We start from the raw sequence: 26,223 nt of genomic DNA, 5'->3' as shown, positions 1-26,223 counted from the left end.
TGCAACGCAAAGGATGGCTATAATGACAAGTATTTTTTTTTGTGGGAAGTGTGGGAAATCACCATCATCATTTACCGCAAAGACTATGTTTATTGTCACTACTGCATTCCCAGAATAGTTTGTGGTAGCTATAGATAAATAGTCTCGCACTCATCGTCCCAAGAGCTTTGGCTGGTGTGCAGGTATGTGATTGGAAGCATTAATAATAAAGCTGGAAATCAAACTGTCGGTCTAACGGAGTGTAATGAAAGATAAATAAGTCAATGAGCGAGTGAGTGAGTAGGTACATTTTTTCGGTAAAGTCGTCATTACAATTCGGCTTCCCGCGCCTTCCGGGACACTACCGCACTGAATTGAGATTCATCCAACGTTCTACTAGACAAACAAGCCGGTGTTTGCTGACCTTCACCGCCGGAGGTGGGCTTGAGTGATGGGAACGGATCGGTACAGGTGATTGACTAAGCTAGGATCGACCCGTTCGTTTGCTAGATATTTCTTCGTCAGGGTCAGGGTTAGTGATTGGATAACCGAAGTGACGATTTCTTGGTGGCTGCAAATAGATTTGAACGAGAGTAGTTTAAAATGTGACATTGGAAGAATAATTCCTATGAGAACTTACTGGTTGTCAGGGCCTGTTAAGGATTCATCATGACGTGAGGACATGACTTTGCGATGAGAAGTATAGATTCGAAGGTAACGGTGCTCATGAAGGTAGTTGGATAAGGCCGTGAACTGAGTCGCTACGATTGTGATGGGAACGTCTACATCTTTTTGAAGCAAGTGTTCTATGCTGGATATCATGAGAGATTTACCCTCTGAATAGGTTGTTCCTTTTCCGAATTCGTCTATTAGAACCATAGAGCGAGCAGTTGTATTGGACAGAATGTTAGACATTTGGTATAGTTCACCCATGAATGAAGACTTCCCACTGAAAACTGATTCCGGAAAATCGAGACGTGAGTAAATTGAGTCCAACAATCCTATAACAGCGGCTTGTGCGGGCACGAATGATCCAATGTGTGCCAAATAGCAGATCAAAGCTAACTCCTTGAGGTAGATGGTCTTTCCGGAGGGTTCAGCAGATGCAAGAATCTTGACAAAACAATTATTGGTGGTGCTGAGATCGGTATCGTTCGGATGGTAAGGCTTATGCTGCTCTAGGAGAGGATGTCTACCTTGCTTTATTTGAAGAATTTTTTGATCGCAAAGCACAGGACGGGAGAATTCCTGTGTCACTGCAACAGAGGCAAATGCTAAAAACGTATCAAGTCTGGCAGTTACGTTGAAGATGTCTATTAGTTCAGCAATTATTCGATCAATATATGTGATTAGTTTTTCAAGGATAACCTGCTCATGGTCACTTATGGATGCTAATAAACCTCCAAATTTCGCATTAAGTTGTCTGCACAAATCATTCTGAAAGTAAACGGTCGTATCAGATTGATGCACAACGTTCATTGACGTGCTGTCATCGGTTGATATAGATGGCATTTCATTGCCTCGTGTAGTGCTGAAAACAAATCCGTATCCTGGCAGAAAAGTTACAAAAACATCATCCGCATCGATTGGCAGATTCTCTATCTCCAACCGGGAGGTTTCCAACAAAGCCGTTTGCGTTTCGTCCACCTGGGCTCTAAGACCATCCAATTCGTGGTCAATTCCTGGTTTGACGGTAAATTTATTGCCTTGATCTCCGCGCTCTAAATCAAGAACTTCATCCAAAGTGAAAAGCAGTTGCTTCAGGGTATTACCCGGCTGAGAAACAAATTCAGCCAGTACTGCAATGGCAGTTCCGTCAATGGATGGTTCCCTAACTGTGATACACAGCTTGCAAAGCAGATACACGTAGTAAATATTTTTCTTCATAGATTTCCAATCGTTATTTTTTGCTCTTTTCGAGGAAATTTTCTTATACAGTGGCTGTATTCTGTTTAAGTTTGAAATGTAGTTTTTCATTTCATCGACAAACCTGGTATTTTGAGGATTGGCCAGCCACTGCACTATATCGAGTCGTTTTTCCAATTCCGGCAAATCTCTGATAGGTTGCTGCATTATGTTATTAAGTTCTATCTTTCCAATTTTGGACGAACATCTGTTGAACAGATTGAACAAGGAGCACGTGCTGGATTCCATGTTTCGTTTGAACCCTGAGGGATGAAGTCTTGAATCAAAAATCTGTAAGGCTTGACAAGTCAACTCATCAATGACTAGTAGGGATTCTGGGGCCAAAACGTTTATTTTTGATACCATTAGGCTTTCGTTCTCAGACGCTAGCCCATCCAACAACTTCAACAGACATCCAACGGAGTGAATTAACAAATCTTGATTGAACGGTAATACACTTTCCATAAACAGTCGACGTTCGGATTCGGTTGCTTGTTGAGGTAACCCAGGCAAGTTCATGGCCATAATTTTAACCACACTTGCCTTCATCGGTTTAGGTCCAAAGTCACAATAACGAGCCTTCTCTTCGCAAATAATTTTCCCTGAATCAATATGCTGCAGAATTGTACCTACCGGTAAATCTAACAACTCAGGGGCATCTTCTAGGAAATTCTTCGATCCTGACACCAAATAAAACATGGGCTTGTACCGTCGGATGAGATTCCGGATGATTGGGTATTGCGGAGCTTGATCTGAAACTTTTTGAATAGCGTAGATTTCCATTTGGTCAACGTCGTAGTAGGAAGCTGCCACATTTCCGCAACTCCAGCACAGCGAAAGAATTTTATTCGCTTGACTAGCGGCATTCGATTCCACTTCGTCCATTATGATCGTTATAAACGACAACCTACGTAAGAGGGATAGAGGGAGAGAGATAAATACAAGAAATGTAAACTTCAAAAACTAGTTCCGCGGTAGGTACCTTAATACGCAGCAAAACTAAGTCATTAAAGCTTGTACAACGTTCATTTGTGGCCCTGAACTTCAGGACGTTAAAATTGAACAGGCAAGTGAGACACGATCACAAACCGCCCAATAGCAAAGTACTAAAAGGGAGTATGGTCTAAAATGCTCCCGAGGGTGACGCCAACATATTACACTTCTATATTTATTATTTTCCATTCTTAATTTACAAGCTGCGAGTTCGTTATGTTCGTATTTTAAAACCACTTGAATTACTTATACTGTTGTGAAACAATCAAAGTTAAAATTATATATTTTCTAGGAACTTTATTCGAATAGATGTAACTGTACTTGAATTTAAAACACAACTAATTTTATTCGAATGACGATACTACCAGATAGATCGGAATCCATTCCTTCTGCTGGGAAAACTAGTTGACCAAAATAGTTTGAATGAAGCGTGTAGTATACAGCTTTAGGAGAACATCAAAAGCAACTTTTACCATCTAGCGGTGATGATGCGAAAGGTGAAAAATAGCATTTTAAGAGGGATAGATCTTATTAAACGCATTTAATTTCGAAAGTATTTTTGCAACTCCGATTCGGTCGAATGCAACCTATGGCAACCAGCTCGAATTTGGAGTGATCTGCTTAGTGTAAGAGAAAGGCCAAACTATTGGAGGAATTTTGTACCATTCTCCCTCAACTATGTAAGCTGCGTTGCGCATTTAGATTTCCCTCGCTCTATTTCGTGGACATAAGCTCAGTCTGTGTCGATTTCGGTCGCGACACCAACAGTTGCTAGTCGCCAATCAAAAATTGGATGAATCCAAAAAGGTTAATTATGAAAAGAGAATGATTAGTATCTCTTAAAACTTTTTAATGTAGAAAACGTTTATGCTAGTTAATGCTGGCCTACATGGCTATTCTAATGATAACTCTCAGATGTTTTTTCGGCCACTGCGTTGCTTTGTGGGAATAAATTGATTATACGCGTTATGAAGCTGCAAAAAAAGTAAATAAAGCCCCTTGTCTGTATCTGATTCAAATCTTTGCAGTCGGCTAACCGCTTTAGTTGAGATGTTTGCTCGTGGCCAACAGCAATAATTATTTACCTATTTACTTCATTTCTCACATGGCACACATGGCCCCAGGGATGAAAGGGATTTATTCAATTAAAGGCGCGCACTTTTGTCACGAACTCATTGAACTTGAGAAAATTCCTTGAGGTGACCTCAGCAAAGTGACCGTTGTGGATCGTTCATTGAAGTCACCGTCGTCGTTGTCACCTGCTTTACTGAACGTACTTGACCGAACACAGTCAGTCAATTGTGGGCTCGCCGGCCATCCGCGACAGTCGCTGACTCACGTTGAATATGAATTTTAGGCACACGCGGTTGATCCGGGTTTGGATTTATGTTTGTATTTTGCACTGATAGGTATTTGTTGCTATAATGGTGCTTCTGAAATGAGTTCATTTTTCAATTCTCTTCTAGGTTACTTTTGGTAGATAGCTAATCAGGGATGCCAGTTACAATTTTTATAAGTCTGTATTAATCTCAGCAAAATAAAAAAAAAATGTCTGTATTTGTCTGTATGGCTTAGAAGGTACAGGAATAAGAAAATTGTTCAAAAACCAAGCACTTTTGACAACGTAAAATATTGAGGTTTCAATTATCAAAAAGTCGATGTAAGACTTCGAATCAAGTACGAGATACTTAAGACAAGTAAGGTTGCTGGTCAGTTCAAAATACGTATTCTTGAAGTTACTGTAAAGTTGCAATCAAGTGGTGGAATTAAATGGGATAATACTATCTCGTCTTATGACAAGTGAAGATATTCCACTAAAAAGCTTTAGTATAAATTGATAATATTTACGCAATTTTTTAACTGAAAATCCGTTGGGAAGTCCAAATGAGTTCGGTTCGGAGGAGAGGCACAGAAGACATAACTAGACCAACATTTGAAAAGGCGTAACAGCCAAAATTTGTTCCTGCTGATTCTTAGTCCACATATATAGCTATATATGTAGACGAAGAATCAGAAGGAATAAATTTTGGCAGTTACGCCCTTTTCAAATGTTAGTCTAGATAAGTACGTTTGGAAACCCAAACCCAACAAACAATTTAAGTTGAATAAGCTAGTTTTTTAGCTGAACAAGCCAAATTGTGGTGAAATAAGCTCTTTCTCAGCCTCCAATGCTTGTTGGGAAGAACGGAACGGACATCTTTTGGGTTTACAAACGGAGAACCTTTGGTCTTTCGAACTTTTTTGGGCTTCCGAACGGAATCTTTTTAGGCTTCTGAATCCCAAAAGGATATCCCTTGTACAGAAACAGAAGGAAAATCTGTTAAGAAGCTCAGATGGCTCCACTCGGAATTCCAAAAGTATTCCTTTCGAAAGTCTAAAAGGAATCCGTTTGAAAGTCCAAAATAATTTCGCTCAGAAGCCCAACAAGGTTCCGTTCGGAAACCCAAAAGAATTCTGTTTTGGAAGCCCAAAAGAATTTCGTTCAAAAATATAATAATTAGAATGCCTTCCAGAATACAAAATAATTTCGTTCAGAAACCCAGAGAAAGGACTTGTTTTCGGTTAACGAATCGAGATTTTTTGGTTTTCTGAACGTAGCTCTTTTTGGCTTTCGGAAGGAACTCTTCTGGGTTTTCAAGTCGATTCCATTTGCGCTTCAAAACAAAATCCTTTTAGGGCTTCGGTAGGAAATCCCATAAGTATTCTAATCAATTCCTTGTCCAGAAGTAGAAAAAGATTCCGTCCAGAAGCCCACAACGCTCCAATAAGTTCAAAAGTATTTCTAATTCTGAAGGATTACCCGTTTTCTTAAACTTCATTACCGTGTATTAGAAATTTCCGTTGAAATCCAAAAAAAATCTCGTTGAAATAGAATTTTTGAACGAAGAAGTGTTTTTTGACTTGAAGCCATTTGGCCGAAAACCAAATGTTGTTTGGCCAAATATGGCATTTGACTGAACAAAACATTTAGCCGAAGCCCATCTACCCTAATATATCGCCGAAAATGTTGTTTGGTCGAAAGGTACATACTGGCGAAAATGTCGTTCGATCAAACAGTTCCTTTTGCTGAAAAAATCTGTTGGCCGAATTGCTCAATTGGACGAAATGGTTGTTTGACAGAAATGGACATCTTGCCTATAGTGTCGGAGTGTTTTGCAGAAAGGTCGTTAAATGATCTATTCGGCAAAACGACATTTTCGGCCAAACGATTATGCCTGAAATGTTGATAGGGCAAACAATTTTGTTGGCCAAATCAGAGCTGGCATTTCCTCACACACTGTGCACAATGAGGAGATTTTAATACACACCACAGAGAGTGACGCTGATACTCATCGTGTAACAAAGCCAACACGGTGAGTGAGGATGAAGACGAAGAGTGAGAGAATCATGCCGGTGCGAGCTGGACCAGCACAAAGTTGTGCCACTTAGTGCAATATTCTTGGAAACGATTTCGTTTTCTATGAAGCTCGCTAAAATTTTTTGGAACACAAACATACTTCGCTTTTGGAAATAAGTTAACTAACATCTCAGTTAGAAAGGACGAGGTTTTAATAAAGTTTGGCGCTCCATGCTAAATTGGCGAATAAAGATTGAATAAAAAAGATTAAGAAGAAGAAGAAGAAGCTAAAAGATGATATTTGAAAGGAATGGCACGGGAAAGCAAACGGGTAAATTTTGAAAACGCTTCTCGAAAATTTTAGAAGCAATTTAGATAAATGCGGTTAGCAGTACGGGCACAGAGAACAGACGTTGAAGCTCCACTTGCCATGTTGTGATAACTTTTTACTGTTCATTTTGAAATTACTTTGGAATGTCGCCGGTATCCCGTGCATAACCAGCGCTAGCGTCATCAAAAAATGTCACTGTGCGCTAGTGTCGTTATGCATGCAAGAGCATACCAGCGCCATCGTGTTGTCAAAATGAGATTGTGAGTTGCAATGTCGACGTCGATGGCGTTGAGGTTCGGTGTGTTTGTTTACACATGTTTTGCAAGAAATTTTGTTCGAGCCTCCATGTCTGTTCTCTGTGGTACGGGGATGAACTTTCCTTATCTTATATATAAAAATGAAATGGTCTGTGTTCGTATCCGCATAACTCGAAAACGGCTGGATGGATTTTATTCATTCCTTCAGCAGTTACATTCGTTATAGTTTCCGACGGGTTTATATGATATTTCCTCTGTGGAAAATCATTAGTTAAGTTGAGTAAATCATGAAATACTAAAATGAAGATTTGTATGGAAATTTCGCATAGGCACTTCACAACGCGCATTTTCGCCTACTAGGAATATGCAGGACAACGTCTGCCGGGTCGACTAGTATTGTATAAAAACACATAATTTTGATTTTGTATTTTATTATGTGATATGTATTGCACTGATGTCTAGAATTTGTGAGAAGAGTTTTATAAATTTCACCGAGTACTTTCCCGTGCCATTTTTTCTAATATCTTTCGGCTTCTTCTTCTTCATGCAACCTTTATTCGCCTGGAGACGGAAGGGGAATTAAAACTGTTTATAATTGTTGTAAATTTAGCACTGAAATGAAATAATGGAACTTTAACCCTCAAACTGCCGGGACGAATCTTGACAACTTAAAACAGCTCGTTCTCGGTCAATTTTTAACTAAATTGCAAGCGGTTTCAACTGTGCTCAAGGGGAATAGCAGTTCCAGCACGTAGAGGGGTAAAATGCTCAGGATGACCCTCCCTCTTTTAGAGGGGGGAGTTTTTAAGTGTGGCATAAGTCATTTTTTGAGCAAATGTTTAGTATTTTGAAATTTTTAACGTCGTGACAGGTGTTTTAGTATACGTAATTAATGATAAATGTGAATGGTTGACAACAATGGTCAAATAGACATAAATTGACCTCCGGATGACTTTCGAATGGGTTCCGGAAACCCGGAATATCCGGTATAAAAGGCCAGCATAGAATCACCGAACATATCGGTCTTCCGACACCTCAAACTTCTCAGAATCTCATAGGTAACTTAGAAAACGTCATAGTTTCTTGGTAGGGTAAAACTGGCCATTTGATGGCCACGGAACAGGTTCCGGAAACCCGGAATTTCCGGTAAAAAATGGCCAACATAAAACAACAAAACAAATTAGGCTTCCGACACCTCAAACTTCTCAGAATCTCATAAGTAACTTAGAAAACGTCATAGTTTTTCAGTAGGGTAGAACTGGCCATGCAATGGCCATGGAACAGGTTCCGGAAAACCGGAATTTCCGGTACAAAAGGCCAAGATAAAACTACATAACAAATTAGGCTTCCAATACCTCAAACTTATCAGAATCTCATGAGTATTTCAAAAATGCCTTAGTTTCTTGGTAGGGAAAAACTGGCCATGCAATGGCCTGTAACAGGTTCCGGAAACCCGGAATTTCCGGTAAAAAATGGCCAACATAAAACTACAAAACAAATTAGGCTTCCGACACCTCAAACTTTTCAGAATCTCATAAGTAACTTAGAAAACGTCATAGTGTTTCAGTAGGGTAGAACTGGCCATGCAATGACCACGGAACAGGTTCCGGAAAACCGGAATTTCCGGTACAAAAGGCCAAGATAAAACTACATAACAAATTAGGCTTCCAATACCTCAAACTTATCAGAATCTCATGAGTATTTCAAAAATGCCTTAGTTTCTTGGTAGGGAAAAACTGGCCATGCAATGGCCACGGAACAGGTTCCGGAAATCCGGAATTTCCGGTAAAAAATGACCAACATAAAACTACAAAACAAATTAGGATTCCGACACCTCAAACTTCTCAGAATCTCATAAGTAACTTAGAAAACCCCATAGTTTTTCAGTAGGGTAAAACTGGCCGTGCGATGGCCATGTAACAGGTTCCGGAAACCCGGAATTTCCGGAACAAAAGGCCGACATAAAACTACCCTCTCAAAATCTCATGAGTAATCTAGAAAACGCCTTAGTTTTTTGGTAGGGTAAGACTGGCCGTGCGATGGCCATGGAACAGGTTTCGGAAATCCAGAATTTCCGGTAAAAAATGGCAAACATAAAACTACAAAATAGATTAGGCTTCCGACACCTGAATTAAAATTTTAAAATATTTGAAACTGGCTGACTTTTTTTTTCAATTGACTTATCGCTTGACTGATTATTCCCTCAAATTGAAGTTCTTACTACTGACGCTAAATTATAAATGAACCTTCTTTCTTCTTCGTTTATCATGAGGCTAACACGATGATAATTTTATGCTCAAAGAAGTCGAGACAATTTCCAATCCGAAAATTGTCTAGACCGGCACCGGGAATCGAGCCCAGCCACCCTCAGCATGGTCTTGCTTTGTAGCCGTGCATCTTGCCGCACCGCTAAGGAGGGCCCCAATGAACCAAAAACGCTAAAAATGCTGGTGTTCGGATTAGATGAATGAATTGACAATTAGGTAACATATTTTTTTTTTCAAGGTTTCTTTTTACCCTCAAATTGCCGGGATGTATCTTGACAATTTGAAACAGCTCGTTCTCGGTCAATTTTCTATAAATAATATAAAATTTGTCAATAAAATTTGCAATTGTGGTCAAGGGGAATAGTAGTTCCAGGAAGTAGATGGGTAAAATGCTCAGGATGACTCTCCTTCTTTTAGAGGGGGAGTTTTGAATTGTCATTTTTAGAGCAAATGTTTAGTATTTTGAAATCATCATCATAACGGATGTTTTAGTATAAATAATTGATGGTCAATGTGAATGGTCGACATCAATAGCCAAATAGATATAAATTGACCTCTGGATGATCACCGAACAGGTTCCGGAAACCCGAAATATCCGGTATAAAAGGCCAACATAGAATCACGGAATATATCGGTCTTCCAACACCTCAAACTTCTCTGAATCGCACAAGTAACTTAGAAAACGCCATAGTTCCTTGGTAGCAAAGATGTTATCGATCATTTAGTAATTTGTGTTCGATCATTTAGTAGTTTATCAATAACTTATTCCAGAAGCTGAATTTCAAAATGTGTTGTATGGTGGACTTCTAGTGCGAAGGTTTTTCTAGAACTCTGCCTAATGGTTCGTTGTTGGAAATCCACTAGTAACGGGGTTATAGCGCTAGTTGTAGTAACTTAAACTAAATTATTGGAATTTTGTTATCATTTAGTCTAAGTTACTGAAACTATAGATATAACTCCGTTACTAGTTGATTTCTAACAACGAACCATTGGGCAGAGTTGTAGAAAAACCTTCGCACTAGAAGTCCACCATACAACACATTTTGAAATTCAACTTCTGGAATGAGTTATTGATAAACTACTAAATGATCGAACGCAGATTACTAAATGATCGATAACATCCATGCTTGGTAGGGTAAAACTGGCCATTTGATGGCCGTGGAACAGGTTCCAGAGACCCGGGATTTCCGGTAAAAAAAAAAACAATACAAAACAAATCAGGCTTCCGACACCTCAAATTTCTCAGATTCTCATGAGTAATCTAGAAAACGTCTAAGTTTCTTAGTAGGGCCACGGTATAGGTTCCGGAGACCCGATATTCCCGGTACAAAAGGCAAACGTTGAATTACAAAACAAATCAGTCTTCCGATACCTTAAGCTTCTCAAAATCTCATGAGTAACTAAGAAAATGCCATAGTTTTTAGCATAGTTTTTTGTTAGGGTAGAAATGGCCATGGGATGACCATGGAAAATGTTTCGGAAACCCGGAATCATCTGTAAAAAAGGCCAACATAAAACTACAATACAAATAAGTCTTCTGACTCCTCAAACTTCTCAGAACATCTTAAGTAATCCAGAAAACGTCTTAGTTCCTTGGTAGAGTAAAACTGGCCAAGTGATGACAACGGAATAGATTCCAGAAGCCCGTAACAAGCAGTACAAAAAGCCATCATAGAACCATGAAATTAAGCGGTCTTCCGGCACTTTAAACTTCTCAGAATGTCATGAGTAATTTTGAAAACGCTATAGTTTCATGAAGGTTTTGGGAACCCAAAATATCCGGTATAAAAGGCCACGGGCTATCGAAATGGGCTTTCCAGGGACTCCGAATCTTGTGTTGTGGCTATAAAATTGCCAGTAAAAGAGCAATTTGGCGTTTTCTGGATAACTCGTTAAATTCTCAGAAGTTCAAGGTGTCGGAAGACTGATTTATACAGATGTTCTATGTAGGTCTTTTTTACTGGAAATCTTGGATTTTTGGAACCTGCTCCGTGGCCATTTGAGGTCGATAGACTTATTTTGTAGTTCTATGTAGGCTTTTTTCCTGTAACGTTGAATAGATCACTGTTACTTAGTGTCTTACGAAGTAAGATCTACCAAACCGAGCCCTAGCTTAATCCATTTTTCGAGCAAGGGCTATAAGTTGTTTTAGTTAAGAATTACGCTATCAATAGCAGTATCTGAAGTATAACTAGCTTAACTTTTCACTGCAGATGAAGGAGATTCTCATTGCAGGACAAATGTTTTAGATGGAAATGGTTTTGTACATATAGCTAAATCCCAGGTGTGGTGTTCTACTGGTGATGAAGAGGTGGCTAGGGCTCCGATACTTGGTCGAATAACAGTATTACTGTTCTGTATTCTCAAGAAAGGATTGAATTCTTATTGAGAAGGGGCGCACATTCAATGAGATTGCTCTCTGTAAAGGGTCCAAATAGGCTATCATGATCCTCTTGAGAGAAAAAAACAAGAACTTTATCGAAACCGATACTGCATTGCTTATCAATAGTATTGGAGTAATTGGAGATGCACCTATACATTAAGAATACGGGGAATGCTGCGATAGATCTAATAGCTGGTCAAAGTGGTACATCCGAACATAAAAATGTTTGAAAAGTGATTTATTTTGTAGTTCTACGTTGGTCTTCAGTACCGGAGAAGTAAGGTGTAAGGTAAGATAAGGGTCCAAGTCTTATTGGTCCAAGGTCCAGGTCCAAGTTTTATTGTTCTATGTTGGCCTTTTGTACCGTGAATTCCGGGCTCCCAGAACCTGTTTCGTGATCATCACATGCCCAGTTTTACGCTACCAAAAAACTATGGCGTTATCTGGATTACTAATAAGATTCTGAGAGGATTGAGGTGTCGAAATACCGATAAATTTCGTGATTCTATGCTGCCTTTTGAATTGGAATTTCCGGGTTTCCAGAACTTGTTCCGTGGCCATCGCATGACCAGTTTTACCCTATCAAGAAACTAAGGCATTTTCTAAATTACTCATGAGGTTCTGAGAAGTTTGAGGCGTCGGAAATCTAATAGGTTTTGTACTTTTAGGTTGGCCATTTTTTACCGGAAATTCCGGGTTTCCGGAACCTGGCCATCACACGGCCAGTTTTACCCTAACAAAAAACTAAGGCGTTTTCTAAATTACTCATGAGATTCTGAGAAGTTTGAAGTGTCTGAAGCCTAATTTGTTTTGTAGTTTTATGTGGGCCATTTTTTACCGGAAATTCCGGGTTTCCGGAACCTTTTCCATGGCCATCGCACGGCCAGTTTTACCCTACCAAGAAACTAAGGCGTTTTCCGGATTAGTTTGAAGTGTCTGAAGCATTATTTGTTATGTAGTTTTATGTCGGCCTTGTGTACGGAAATTCCGGGTTTCCGGAACCTGTTCCGTGGCCATCGCATGGCCAGTTCTACCCTACTGAAAAACTATGGCGTTTTATTAGTAACATATGAGATTCTAAGAAGTTTGAGGTGTCGGAAGCCTAATTTGTTTTGTAGTTTCATGTGGGCCATTTTTTACCGGAAATTCCGGGTTTTCGGAACCTGTTCCATGGTCATCGCACCGCCAGTTTTACCCTACAAAGAAACTAAGGCGTTTTCTGGGTAAGTCATGAGATTCTAAGAGGATTGAGGTGTCGTAAGACAAGTTTGTTATGTAGTTTTATGTTTGCCTTTTGTGCCAGAAATTTCGGGTATCCGAAACCTGTTCCGTGGCCATCGCATGGCCAGTTTTACCCTACCAAGAAACTAAGGCATTTTCTAAATTACTCATGAGATTCTGAGAAGTTTGAGGTATTGGAAGCCTAATTTGATATGTAGTTTTATCTTGGCCTTTTGTACCGGAAATTTCGGGTTTCCGGAACCTGTTCCGTGGCCAGTTTTACCCTACTGAAAAAGTATGACGTTTTCTAAGTTACTCATGAGATTATGAGAAGTTTGAGGTGTCGGTTGTCCGTAGACCGATATGTTCGGTGATTCTATGTTGGCTTTTTGTACCTGATATTTCGGGTTTCCGGAGCCTATTAGGAGGTCATCCGGAGGTCAATTTATGTCTATTTGGCCATTGTTGTCAACCATTCATATTGACCATTATTTAATTATACTAAAAAACCTGTTATGACGTTAAAAGTTTCAAAATACTAAACATTTGCTCAAAAAATGACCTATGCCACACTTCAAAACTCCCCCTCTTAAAGAGGGAGGGTCATCCTGGCCATTTTACCCATCTACATGCTGGAACTGCTATTCCCCTTGATCACAGTTGAAACCGCTTGCATTTTAGTAGAAAATTGACCGAGAACGAGCTGTTTTAAGTTGTCAAGATTCGTCCCGGCAGTTTGAGGGTTAAATAAGTTCAATGTTTTCTGTTTTTGTTCCGAATTTATATATTTACCAAGATTACCTGACGGAAATTGTATTTAGAAATCGTCTCGTCAGTAACTTATTTTAAAGCAGGTGGGGCGGAATAATGCTGGTAGTACAATTGCATCTTAATAGTTTTGCCCACAGACATCCCAAAAGCCAGCAAAAACAAAAATATCTTATTACGCATAAATAGTATGTATCAACAGCGACATTTAACTTTTTTTGGCAATGTTTATTTTCATTCTGTTTGATTCACCGTTTTGTCAAAACTCATTGAGGAACACGGTGTGTTTATTTCATCATTTATCCTCAACTCTTCGTGTCTGACAAATGCATTCGATGCAGAGTAGAAACACAAAGAGGACTCACTGCGTTGTGGAAGAGAAAGAATGAGCGATAAGCGAAACACACTCTCTGCGGTTTTTTTTGAGGAGTGCAAAAGACACGCACATTTCGACTACTCTGAGGAGTATGCCAGCCCTGGGCCAAATTACGAGTCTTTCGGCTGTATGCCGTTTTCGGCCAAATTACATTTTCGGTCAAACCATTTTCTATCCAACAAGCGTTTCGGACAAACGATTAATTCAGCTAAATGGAATTTGGCTTACCGTGTTATTAGGCTAAGCAGCATTCGAAGAAATGGCTTTTCGCCGAATGACTTTCGATCAAACGACAGGAAGGGCCATTGGCCGAAAGGTGTTTGGCCAAATAAATCATTAAACCCATCTGGCCGATATGGATATACGACCGAAAATATCGTGGTCATTTGGCAGAAAAAGTTGTTTCGGTCATTCGACCGAAAATATAGCTTGCCGAAAAGGTCTTTTGGCCAAAAAGTTCATTTGTCTGAAATGGCCATCTGGCTTAAAGGCCATTTAGTCGTATGATCTATTTGGCAAAAAAAAACTCTTTCTGCAAAACGACCATTACGGCCAAACGGCATTTTCAGCCTGTTGACTCATTCGGAAAACGACCTTTTCGACCAAAAACCTGTTAGATACAACTTTTTTCAGCCGATTGTCGCTTTGGCCAAATGAAATTTTTGGTCAAACAGTTCTTCATTTATAACCGCTTCGCACGAAATATCTTTCCGTCGAATGATTTTTGGCCAAACGACCCTTTCCCATTTTTGAGGAATTTTCGAAGAATTTCCCATGAGCAAAACAAAGCATGTCCCATAATCCAAAAAAAATCGTTCAAACTACCGAAAAACAAAACAGCTTTCCGTAAAAAAAATTAAAATTGAATGTTTAAATGCTGAGTTTTCTATACATGCAGAAGAATCTTGTATGATAGTACGAACCCGATACGGCTCGTACAACTGTTTCGTTTGTTGCATCAAACAACAAGGACATTGTTGTTTCAATATTCAAATTTGTTGTTTCAAACGAACTTCATTGTTTTTTTTAATCCTACATCGTATGACTTAAACAATAATAATTTCGTTCTTATGACTTATGAGATACGGTGGATGACTCTCACTCGCCATGAAGCTAATTCGATTCTGTTGTAGTCACTATTTCCACTTTTGTTGATGTCATCATATTGTCGATAAAGCAGTTTCGCAGAAATTTCGTAAGTTAAACTAAACCACCATGACTATTGTTGTTCTGATGTATTATTCGCAGGGTTCGGTACTTTCGTTTCGGTGAGACGGAAACAAGCGATTTCCGGGCAGAAAGAGAATCTTTTTTGGCAGTCTGTAGCGAGAAACATCATTCACTTGTTTTTTTCTCTAGAGCAGGCCTGAAAATTAAACGAAAATCGTGCCTACCTGATGAATTTCTTTTTTCGTTTCATCATTTTTACGCCTCACTAATTTTTCGCGACAATTTTCAGCGCACGTTTATATAAAAAAAGGCCGCGATGGGATTCGAACTCAGAACACCAACAAAAATAGCACGTCGACTGCTTCTTGGGTTAGGTTATTTGTTCCATAAAGGCTACTCTTGTTTGCATTGGTGAAGACACGAAAAAGGCAAAAGAAGTGAGAAAACCAGCAAATCAACTTTTCGAGTAAGGGACAAATAGCTATCTTTCATCAGGGCTTTTTTTCTTTCCCGCGAAATGATTTCTCGGTGAAAATCTGCATCGTGTAAATTAGTGAGCATTAAGATTCTTGGTTATTAGACAGTGAAAGCTGGACAGTAGGGTGCCAATGAAAATGACATTTTCGAGTTTCATAAAATGACATTGTTCACAAGTTTCATTACCCCAAAATATGACCCCCTGCAAAATTTGAACTCAATCTGCCATTATTTAGGGGTGCCTAAAATTCATCAAAGTTTAGAAATTCTTACCAATGAAAATTTTACCAAGGGAAAAGGAAAAGCCGAAAATAGAATTTTTGTTTTTGATGCCAAATGACTTAAAAATGCATGAAACGTCGAGATCTGACGTTACTTAAAAAAAAGGAAAAAAAAATCGATTTTTTCTTTTAGAACATTTTTGGGACACCGGACGATCCCCCTATGCAAATTTTGAGCTAAATCGGACATGATTTAGGGGCGTCAAAATTAATCAAAACTTCTTTTTTTCTCACAATGGGACTTTTTTTTGTTTTTTGACGCCAAAGGACTCAAAATGCATGAAACTTTGAGAATTAATTTTTTGAAGAAAATCGACTGTTTTAGGACTTAGGACTTAGGACTTTTGGGGAAAACAATTTTTCATCGAATTTAGAACCGGACGCTACGCAAATATTTCCTAAGCCCTAAAATATGCCCCTATGCAAAATTTGAGTCCATAGGACATAATTTAGGGGTGCTCAAAATCTTGCTATTAAAATTTTGAATTATTTGTAACTTGATCATTACACGTTGTGTTTTGAAATCATGTCGTACCACGTAATATTAAAAGATTTAAAAAAAACTCAGTGTAATAAACATTGCCTAGCAATCTGATAATTTTCTCCGTAAATCTGTTCTCAAAAGTTTTCAAAGTTACAAAAAAGTCAAAACTTTGATAGCAAGTTTTTAAGCACCCTTCAATCATGTCCGATGGAGCTCAAATTTTGCGTAGAGACATATTTTAGGGCTGTTTTCGGGCTGGAAATGTTTGCGTAACGTTCGGTTTTTATATTCGATGAAAAATTGTTTTCGCCTAAAATTTGTTTTCATAGTCCCCAAAATTTTTTTTTTATATGACATGCATTTTTGAGTCATTTGGCATCAAAAACAAAAATTCGATTTTCGACTTTTCCTTTGCCCCCCCCCCCCTTGGTAAAACTGTCATGGGTAAAAATTTCAAAAGCTTTGTTGAATTTTAGGCACCCCTAAATCATGTCCGATTGAGCTCAAATTTTGCATGGGGTCATATTTTGGGGTAATGAAACTTGTGAGCAATGTCGTTTTTTGAAATTCAGTTTTTTTCCCATACATTCCATTGGCACCCTACTGGACAGCATGGTTAAAGCAAGTATATACGAGAGTTGAATCGACTAGACTGTGTCTAGTCTGTTGGAGTAATTCAAGAAACAAACCAGTGAACTATTGGGCATGGACCGTACGGTTGATTCAACTTTTTTTTTGGTTGTATCAACAATAAATATTGTTATTGTTGCAGAATCCGGTTGATTCTAGAGGCTTTGATAAGAGAAACGCGGATAGAAAATGTAACTCTGCCAATACTGCAGTGAATCTTCTTCATTAAAGAATAACACAGGAAACTAAAGAAATGGTATATCCAGGTAAAATTTCAGATACCGCTATTAATATCTTTACATCACATGACAATAGATTCCAATATACAAAGCAATTGCATTTCATAATCTATCATTGAATGGCATATATTATTGAAAACAAAGGTAAAATGCATTCAAAATTTGTTCATCCATAAGTGGTATTAAATCGAATTTAGCCGTTTTAGTATGTGAGCCGAAATTTTGGCTGCTTGACAGGTCTCTTGCTCGATTGGCTGCTGTTTTTTACGGTTCGATTGCCGGCACATACTTATCCGCGTTTCTTCTTTCTTGGCCTCTAATTGACTCATTTTTCTCCGTGTGATTATTGAAAAAAGAAAAAAATGCGAATTCCATTAAATTTCCTATGGTTCTCCTGAACAGTTTTCCGCGGAAACTCTGAAGAATTTTCCGTGAAAACTCTGGACCACCACGTGAAAATTCTAGATATTTTCCCATTGACACTCTTTAGTTTCTCGCGCATATTTTGCAGAATTTTCTGTGTAAATTTCGAAAATTAACAGGAATCACGAAAAAAAAAATCTTGAACATTTTCCTGTAGAAATTTTGGATTGATTTCTCGTAGAAATTCTGAGGTTTTTTTTTCGCTAATAATTTTTCTTGCGATTTATAAAGAGCTTCTCTTGCTTGTTCTCTTGAAAATTCCAAAGAATTCTTGAAACTTCAAAGTACATAGTTCGCGTGAAAAAATCGAAAATAATATCCCAACGAATATTTTGGAAAAACTTAGTGAATTGTGTGGGGAAGTTCCTTAGACTTTTCCGGTAAAATTCTAAAGATTCTTTCGTTAATATCTTGAAAATATAAAAAAATACAAAAAAACTTGAAAAAATATGAATGTAAAAAATTTACGCCATCGCCGGCCAAAATTGTGACAAACGCCGCCGCCGATGATTTTCGCACCGGCGCACACCTCTAAACGAGAATTCACTGAAATTTCATATGAATCGATAGTAAGAAAAATTTGTGAGTGTCGATGCGATTAAAACCAACATGGCATCCCAACGGTGCGTTGTAGACGAGCTTCTTTTGGATTTGCGAGTCCCATTCGAGTTGCTGATTGTTTTGATAAGTAAGTGTGTTGTAATGAATAATATTTATTATAATTGTTATAGTAATGTTTTAGTAGCAGAACGCGGAATCGATGAGTTTGATTTCCTCATCATCACTACCGAACGGCTGGCCAAGGAATTGAAGAAGATCAGCGGGAACTAGAATGTTTCTGACATTTATCAACAAATTTCATCTTGAAGAGATCAGAATGTAAGCAGTCGTTGTGGGATAGCTTTGATGAAAGTAGTTCAATTCTTCTATTGATAATATTGTCATTTACAGAAACTAGCAGCACTTGGGTTGCTTCGAGTACAGCAAATAGAAATTCAAAGTGAATTTAACTTCAGCGGAGGTACGTGTAACCGTTTTTGGTAAATAAACAAAGCACTTATTTTCCTTTTGTTCAAAAACAGTACCGACCGATGTGCTGACTGTGAACAAAGAAAGAACAGCAAACTAGCAAAGAACAGCTCTGAGCTAATCGAAGATTTGTCTGTGCTAGAACCGGGTTACAAATCTGTTTTGAAGGATTCGAATAATGCATCAGATCAGAAGAAGTTCTACACGTTTCTGAGTGCAACAACCGTGATGCTGAGCAGCTGGTTTGAAAGGGAAAATTTTTCACCGAAGTTTTTGAAAAATCTATTACTATCTACGGAGGAAAGAAAAGACATCATACGGCGAGCGGCACTGAGTGAGCTATCAGACGCGAAACAGTTACGCCTCGTTCATATCATAGCGTACTACCATTTGAACACTCATCAAAAGGTGAATACCGAGGACCTTGAAAATTATTCTTCCTGCATCATAATGTTGTTTGAATTCGAGCGAGAAGTAAGTAGCACCAATATGAATGAAAAAATTGCAGAGTTAACATAGAATCTTCTTAGGAAAATTACTACATTTCACGAGGTGGCGATCGCAAGAACAGCGAAGGGAAAATTTTCAACAAACTTCAAAGAGTTTAATGAAAAACGACACCAGAAAGTTTTGAGAATTGACACTGACGTAATCAACTTAAACTCACCCGTGTAGAAAACTTTTTCTTGAAACAATTGGTCGGGTTCTGTCAAATCCAGTCAAATCGCATCAAGCGCCCACTTTTTTGCACAAGCATTTTTTGTAGCAGATCCAATTGATCACCAATCGTATCGGATATCATTTTGTTGCGTTGTAATGGAGTATTTCTTAGATTGCATACTGATAGCTGTCATATATATTCTTCAAGTTTCCTGCCCAACTACTTATAGATCTGAGACAGGGATGCCAGATACAATTTTTAAATGTCTGTGTTAATCTCAGTAAAATGTCTGTATTTGTCTGTATGGGGCTTCAGAGGTATACTGGAAATAGACAATTACTCAAAATCATACATTTTTGATATCATCGAATATCAAGGCCTCAATAATCTTAAATTCGGAATAAGTTTTCGTTCCATGCAATAATTAATAATATATAATAAAAATAATTGTAATTCATTCAGGCTGTGAACCAGCGATTCGTTTAACTTTTAGTTTAAATTTGACAGTTCGATGGTTATTTCTCTGTGGTTAAAAATAACCCTGCTCCGGAGCATGGTTAGATTTGACAGTTCGATAGTTAAACTTTATTCGCGAAAAAATTGACACCAAATCTTTTTCGTTCCAAATAACTATCAATTTGTCAAAACTCAAATAGGTTGGTTTCGGGGTAAAATTTTAACCCTGTATTTGTCTTGTCTGTATGGGGCCTGTGGGAAAATTACCATCGAACTGTCAAATTTTAACTAAAGATCAAACGAATCGCCGGGATGGTTCACAGCCTTAGCTTCCGTTAGCGACTATCCAGCTGAGATTCAGCGGCCACTCTCCATCTTTCGAGTCCCCTCGGATTCACAAAACGCCAATTTCAATTCTGCGTTTTCCGCTTCAGAGCTGCCTTCGCTCTCTCAATGAGCAATGGAAAATCATCAGGTCTCGATATGGTTGGTTATTTCATCATCAAAAACTTTCCCAACTCCGCCAAAATCGGGTTCTGGGGTTGATCAACCAAGCATGGTCTGATCGAATCTTTCCGGATGAATGGCGGAAAAGCCTCGTTGTACCCATGCATAAAAACAACATTTCCTCTCGAAATGTCACAATGTACCGGCCTATTGCTCTGACAAGAGGTGTCTTCAAAGCCGTGGAAAGGTTTGTAAATCAGCGGCTATAAATTAGAAGTCGTCTTTCGCTAACAAGCGTTCCGTCCGGAATACGGCACAGGCACATACTTCGCATATCTGGAAGATGTGCTGCACAACGCCTACGCCTACAAGCACGCGGATCTAGAACATTTCCAAGGCCTTCATCAGGACTTCTAACAGTGGCAAGAATGGGGATTTTCCGGCAACCTCCTTGCTTTTGTCCGGAACTTGGTAGACTCTGACAACCAGCAAATGCGTTCGAGGACACGTTCTCATTCCGCTGGTTGGGTGACTAACCCATCTCCAACAAAAAGATTGTGGAAGTTCTCGGAGTCTCCATTGATCGGAGACTCTCGTTCCTTTCGCACTTCCACGAACTCAAAGTAAATTGTCGGACCAGAGACAATGTGGTTCGGACCTTGTCTCATCCTCATCGAACCAACAACAGGAGGTCCTTCAATTCCAACGTTCGAGCCGCCTCAGAATTGTCACTCGCAACACCAGCCGAGTCTGTCTGTGCTGAGGCTGGCATTCTGCCTTTTTGCCACCGTGTGCTGGCGGCCATCTGCCACTAGCCGGCTCGTTCGCCGCAGCCACTGCTGGAGAATACAAGATCCCTCTCCTAGCTGAAGGGGACCGGAATCGACACACCACGGCCTGCGGCGAATATAAATAGTTTGGAATTTCCGCAGGGGTGACAATTCCGTGGCTCTTAGAAGGTTGGTGGTGAACTATGAACCCAGGTTTATGGATGGGTGGAGTAGGCATTGGGGTCACTGGGACCGGTTTCACAATCTCGGACCGCCTCCCAGATATGTGCTGCATTTTTTCGGCTGAAGCAGCCCCGGCGCCGTCATCTATCCGTCCAGGGAACCCATCCTCGTACTTTTAGACTCTGTCATATTAGCGAACATGCTCTTGAACACGACCTTCCCTTGGATCCTGGGGTACTACGGAGTGTCTGCCGAAGTAGGACATCAGGGCTAACATTTCCCGACATCCGGCCCGTTTGGTGATGTCAAAACCTGCATGAAGAAAAAGCATTTGAGAAAAGTGGTAAAAACTGGACAACTACATCCGTTTACCTCCGGAAAATTAAAGGGACCACATCGGCGTGGACATAGGTTCCCTATTTTAAAGAACAGCAGATCATCTCCCGGCTCCAAATCGGAAACAGGCGGCCCTTGCATAATTTCGGCAGGAGCCCTTTATGTACTATCTGCAATGTATGTGGCGTTAGCAACTCTGTGAAGAATTTTGTCAGCGAATGCTTGTAAAATCAAGTTCTTCCATTCAAGTGTCCAAGTTCACCTTCGAATTACTTATAAATTAAATAATCTAAATCTAAATCTTTATAAAGCTTGTACAATTCTTCCAATTACATTCAAGCATATTCCAGGCTTACTTCAAGAATAACGAACGAAAAATTCCGGGGTCCTCAGAAAAAATGATTCGATTTTCTTTGGTGTTGTTCTCTCAGGATTCCCTACGTAATGTTTTCAGAAGCAACATTAGGTTAAGATTATTAGGTTTTCATGATTTTTTCTGCTTCGGTTTTCCTCCAAAGATAACAAATGTCTGTAAATGTCTGTAACATCAATCAAAAGTCTGTATAATGTCTGTAATCTGCATGATGTCTGTATGCAAGACCAAAAGTCTGTATAAATACAGACATGTCTGTACACGGAAGAAATAAACTACCCAATAGTGAGTTTAATTCACCCAACCTCGAACATCCGTACGGGAAGCCAAAATTGAGTATGTAGGGTCGAAGTAGTTTGCCTTTACTCCCATGTTAAAAAAGTACCCAACGGAAAATTTATTTAACCAAATGTAAGTTTAATTCAATCAATTTCGACCTCAGGTAATAAAACTCAAAATTGGCATCCCGTATTGAACTGGCGTCGTTGAATTGTTTGGCTCTTTTGTTTTTGACAACAAAAGAATGAGTGGATGAAAGAGAAGAGAAAAAATAACTCAAAAGTAAGTTTAAAAATACTCAATTTTGGGTACTTTTTTTCTTCCGTGTATATCTGGCATCCCTGATCTGAGAGAGAGAGAAGCCAGCTCACTGACAGATCGTTTATTTACTGTGTCTTCTTCTTCTTTATTTGTGTGGAAGCCGTGGAAACTCAACAAATTAAAGTAACATTTCATAACGTCGGAAGCAACATTTTCCACTCCAATAAAATCTTGTTCGAATCAGCTAATTTTATTGGTTATGAACTTCCTGACGTATAACAAAATCGATTTCTCATAATACGGGATCATTCCCATGGATAATTACGGGTTCAATTCACTGTAGCAGATTAGAAATACTACAATAAGAGATCGGCGAAGACGCCATCTTGTTTCCAATCGAACCGTCAAAAGCGGTTCCAATTTGACTTGTTTACTTTTTGCATCCATAAGAAGCAAGCAAAAAGTTCAAGTGATGCCAGTATTATTTTCACTATTTCATGCATTTTCATACGTTGCCATTTCGACAGTTTTTCACTCCGCCGGTCTCTGGTTATAGGGTGGCTATAGCAGATATATCAAAAGTTGCGATCATAAATCGCCAAATAAATAATTTTGGTTACGACTATTTGAAGTTGCATCGCAGTGTTTACCTTTTCGGTTCGCAGTGACTGGATCGCGGTGACATTAGGATGAACGTAAATAAAGCGAGCTGTCTTCTCTCTCTCAGTTATAGATTACTGTTTGGGAATTAATGGCAACCCACTTAGAGGTCCGAAATGATAAAGCATAAAAACTACCATTGCCGGCCCAGCCCAACTTCTCCGTTACTAGGAAAGGAAATGATGATATGACATCTACTTAACGAGAGGCCAACGACTCACCGACGCCCTCATAGATGTCAAGGAGTTGGATGTTGAAAGGGAATGTAGTTTGCAGGGGAAGAAGGCGGAGCACTGAATCCCTACCCCAACATGTGCGACATCTGGATTTGGTTCTAAACTGTAAACAACAGTGTTAATTCTCTACCACCTTTTTGTTATGGCGAGGCAATTTTTATGCACACTTTTGTTTTCGATATTTTATCAAAATTAAACACTCAATCATGCAGCAATATAACGATGTGGGATGCTTGAGATACCTGCTTGATGATAGGGACTCGAAAAAGAATTTATTTGCAGTAACTAACCGAATATAAAAATGTTCACATTAACGATTGCGCCCTAACACCGGTTCTAAGCTTCGATGCAGAGTACACGAGCTTTGTTCGCCAGTGACAGGCGTATGAGGCCCTTGGTAGTTTGGGAATATCATTATAAGCAAATGATATTATATGTTTGACAATACGATGGCAGTGACCATGTTAAGAAATTTATGTCACTCCATTCTGCTGGGTTTTGAATTCCTGGGATAGGACAAGGTATTAGGCTTGTATAGGTTTAAGCGCCATTCCAATCGTATCGGATATCGGAAACAAATGTACGAATGAATCGATATGGATTGATTTCCGTTTTCATATTACGAACAAAATATCACAAGTCAGTCAAAGAGGCGTTTGGTGCACACATGACATATACCTAATCGAGATCAAGACCCGCCAACTATTCTCCCATAGGTCTGGACTGTCAATATTCGATTGAATATTAGTCATTGAATATTTATGTACGTTCTACAAATCGATAAATTATCTGAAATCTGAACAAGTTTTAAATGAGTAAAGTAGTTTATCACATAGAACTGTATCCGATTTTCATCCACGAGGCACTTTCAACGGTAAATATCAATATAAACAATGCTAATAATGTTTTTTCTGTACATAGTAAGCATATTCAGTGACAGCCGAATGAATGAGTTGGTGGAGTAGTCGTCTGACTATGTCATTCTATGTTATGAATAATCATGCGATGTTTGTCAAAATTCGGACTGAAATTGCTTCATGAAGATGAATATTTTAAGCTCTGCTTAGCCGTATCATTGACCGAACTTAGACTGTCGGTGAAAATAAAAAAAGTGGTCGGTAGATGTCGGAGATGCAGTACCACTCATTCATGGGCTCTGATCACCCCTAGGGGTACAATGGTACATATAGGGCAAATGTAAAAGATTTTCCCGGGAGCGGGTCTATTTTAATTTATTTTAAAGATCCATTTTGAAGACTGTTAGACTCACTAATCAGTTTACAACAGGTTCCGAGTGCTATGCGAAAGTTACATCGGTTCAGGACGTATCCCTGCCCGTTTTCATGGAAATTGCCATATCTCTGCGTATTTTTGACGGATTTTTGACCTGAAGCCAGCATTGGTCAGCAAATGATTTCTAGTTTCTGGGGAAAGCATAAAATGTGATGAAAGTAAAAATGACAAACCGAAGTAAACATGCATATTTAACATAGCCCCGGAAAACCAGGATCATCTTTGGTATCCGTAAATCAATTTAAGAATAAGAACAATTACAGAATATGGTTCCGGTTTTATCAAAATTGGATTATTTTTTAGCAAAGTTATGCTGATTTGAATTTCGACAATGTTTTGCCTATCTTGACCTTTCTATCTGTCCCCTGTAAATATAAATAAATACCAACGAATCCTCGCATAAAAACTAATCTGCTATGCGGCAAAGTTTGTTTTTAAGGACTGTTTCTAGTAAAAATGCAACTGTACACTGGGGTCGCTTTTTACGCGGAAAGTTTCTGTCATGTTCTTAATCTATCTTAATTTCTATCTGATTTTTCTTCGTTTTTTATGCAATAGCTATAGCTATAGTAACGTTGAAAAAAAAGCTCGATAAATCTAATTGGAGCATCATCAACCGTATCCCCATAACTATCATAAAATCGCACCATATGGTTGCCTATAAACTAAATGCAATGATCTCCTATTGTTTACTCTGATACCTTTAAATAATTGATCGATGCCATCTAGAAAATGTGCTAAGCGTAAACAAATCTCCTTCCTATCATCAACACCGACCGTGTCTCCCAAACCAGGGAAGCTGTTTCCACGCACAGCGCACATGGAAGTTAGCTTGGCACGCGTTTCAGCACCATAGGTCTTTGTGGAAAATTAAGCAGCGGGCGCATCGTCTCATCTACACTGTAGACAGATCAGATGAGGCTCAACCGACACTCACTGCACTGGTATTTATTTATATTCGAAGCAAATGTGACATTTGGCGTACTTACCTCGCCAAAAATATTTATCAATAATTAGAAAGTCAAAGCCTAAAATTAGATTCCGGTATGGTATGTGCTGCTTGATCGGAGACTTAACTCATAGGAAACTAATAATCGTAATGGAATGTGAGTGTGCTGTTTTCTCGCTTCATTTATCACGAGGATTGAAATGCCATTAATATTTTCTTTTGTAAATGTAGAAGAACTTTCTAATGATTTGATAACAGATGTAAGTAGGTATATAAGCCTGACTGCATTTTGGTGCTATCAGAAGAATAACTAAACTAACCAAGGTATGCTTATGATAAATACTACACTTTGACACTAATATAAAAAAATGCATTTATCTCACTTTTGTCAGATTATATCAGCGTGTATGTTGTCTGATCTGGTGTTTGAAATAATTATTCATATAGGTAACTTACCAATTTCCAGTCTAGGTATCAGTTACACAAATGCACACAACTTAATAAAACCCAGATAATATCGTTTCTATCCACCAAAAACAAAGTTGCACATTACCCACATTAATATAATCACATTCGCAAACACCACGGCTGGCAGCCGACGTTTCACGTTTCACGCAAAAACGCAAATCGATGCACTTGTTGGCCAACTGCGATTCGCGTAAACGTTCCTGGAAAGTAAACACTGATGGTGCTATGCGAGGTTACATTACAAAGCAGGCATTCCATTACGCGCGTGTTATTGTCATCGTCATCACGTCACTGTTGAAAC

The 26,223-nt window shown here is 38.9% G+C and overlaps 1 protein-coding gene across 4 annotated transcripts; it reads right to left on the bottom strand.

Moving 5' to 3' along the window:
• Positions 1 to 71: 71 nt before the first annotated feature.
• LOC134223540 (mutS protein homolog 5-like) lies at positions 72 to 26,223 on the bottom strand. Of its 4 annotated transcripts, none has more exons than XM_062702713.1 (3): positions 25,911 to 26,223; positions 620 to 2,791; positions 72 to 550 (listed from the first exon to the last, which is right to left on the bottom strand). In XM_062702713.1, exons 2-3 carry the CDS (start codon positions 2,767 to 2,769, stop codon positions 406 to 408), a joined length of 2,295 nt encoding a protein of 764 aa, XP_062558697.1. In that variant the 5' UTR covers positions 2,770 to 2,791; positions 25,911 to 26,223; the 3' UTR covers positions 72 to 405. The 4 variants fall into 4 exon arrangements, with proteins under 4 accessions (XP_062558697.1, XP_062558698.1, XP_062558699.1 ...); XM_062702714.1 differs by lacking the exon at positions 25,911 to 26,223 and adding an exon at positions 3,963 to 4,294; XM_062702715.1 differs by lacking the exon at positions 25,911 to 26,223 and adding an exon at positions 4,155 to 4,294.

The sequence above is a fragment of the Armigeres subalbatus genome, chromosome 3, assembly GCF_024139115.2.
Source record: "Armigeres subalbatus isolate Guangzhou_Male chromosome 3, GZ_Asu_2, whole genome shotgun sequence".
In the NCBI taxonomy this organism is placed as follows: domain Eukaryota; kingdom Metazoa; phylum Arthropoda; class Insecta; order Diptera; family Culicidae; genus Armigeres; species Armigeres subalbatus.
The sequence above is the reverse complement of the archived record's forward strand: the minus strand, read 5'-3'. Positions and strand labels throughout refer to the sequence as shown.

Excerpts from the sequence above, each read along its gene's own strand:
- LOC134223540 (XM_062702713.1), bottom strand. The coding sequence starts at position 2,769 with ATGGACGAAGTGGAATCGAATGCCGCTAGTCAAGCGAATAAAATTCTT. Across the intron at positions 551-619 it reads TTAACAGGCCCTGACAACCA|CCACCAAGAAATCGTCACTT; the intron begins GTAAGTTCTCAT and ends ATCTATTTGCAG.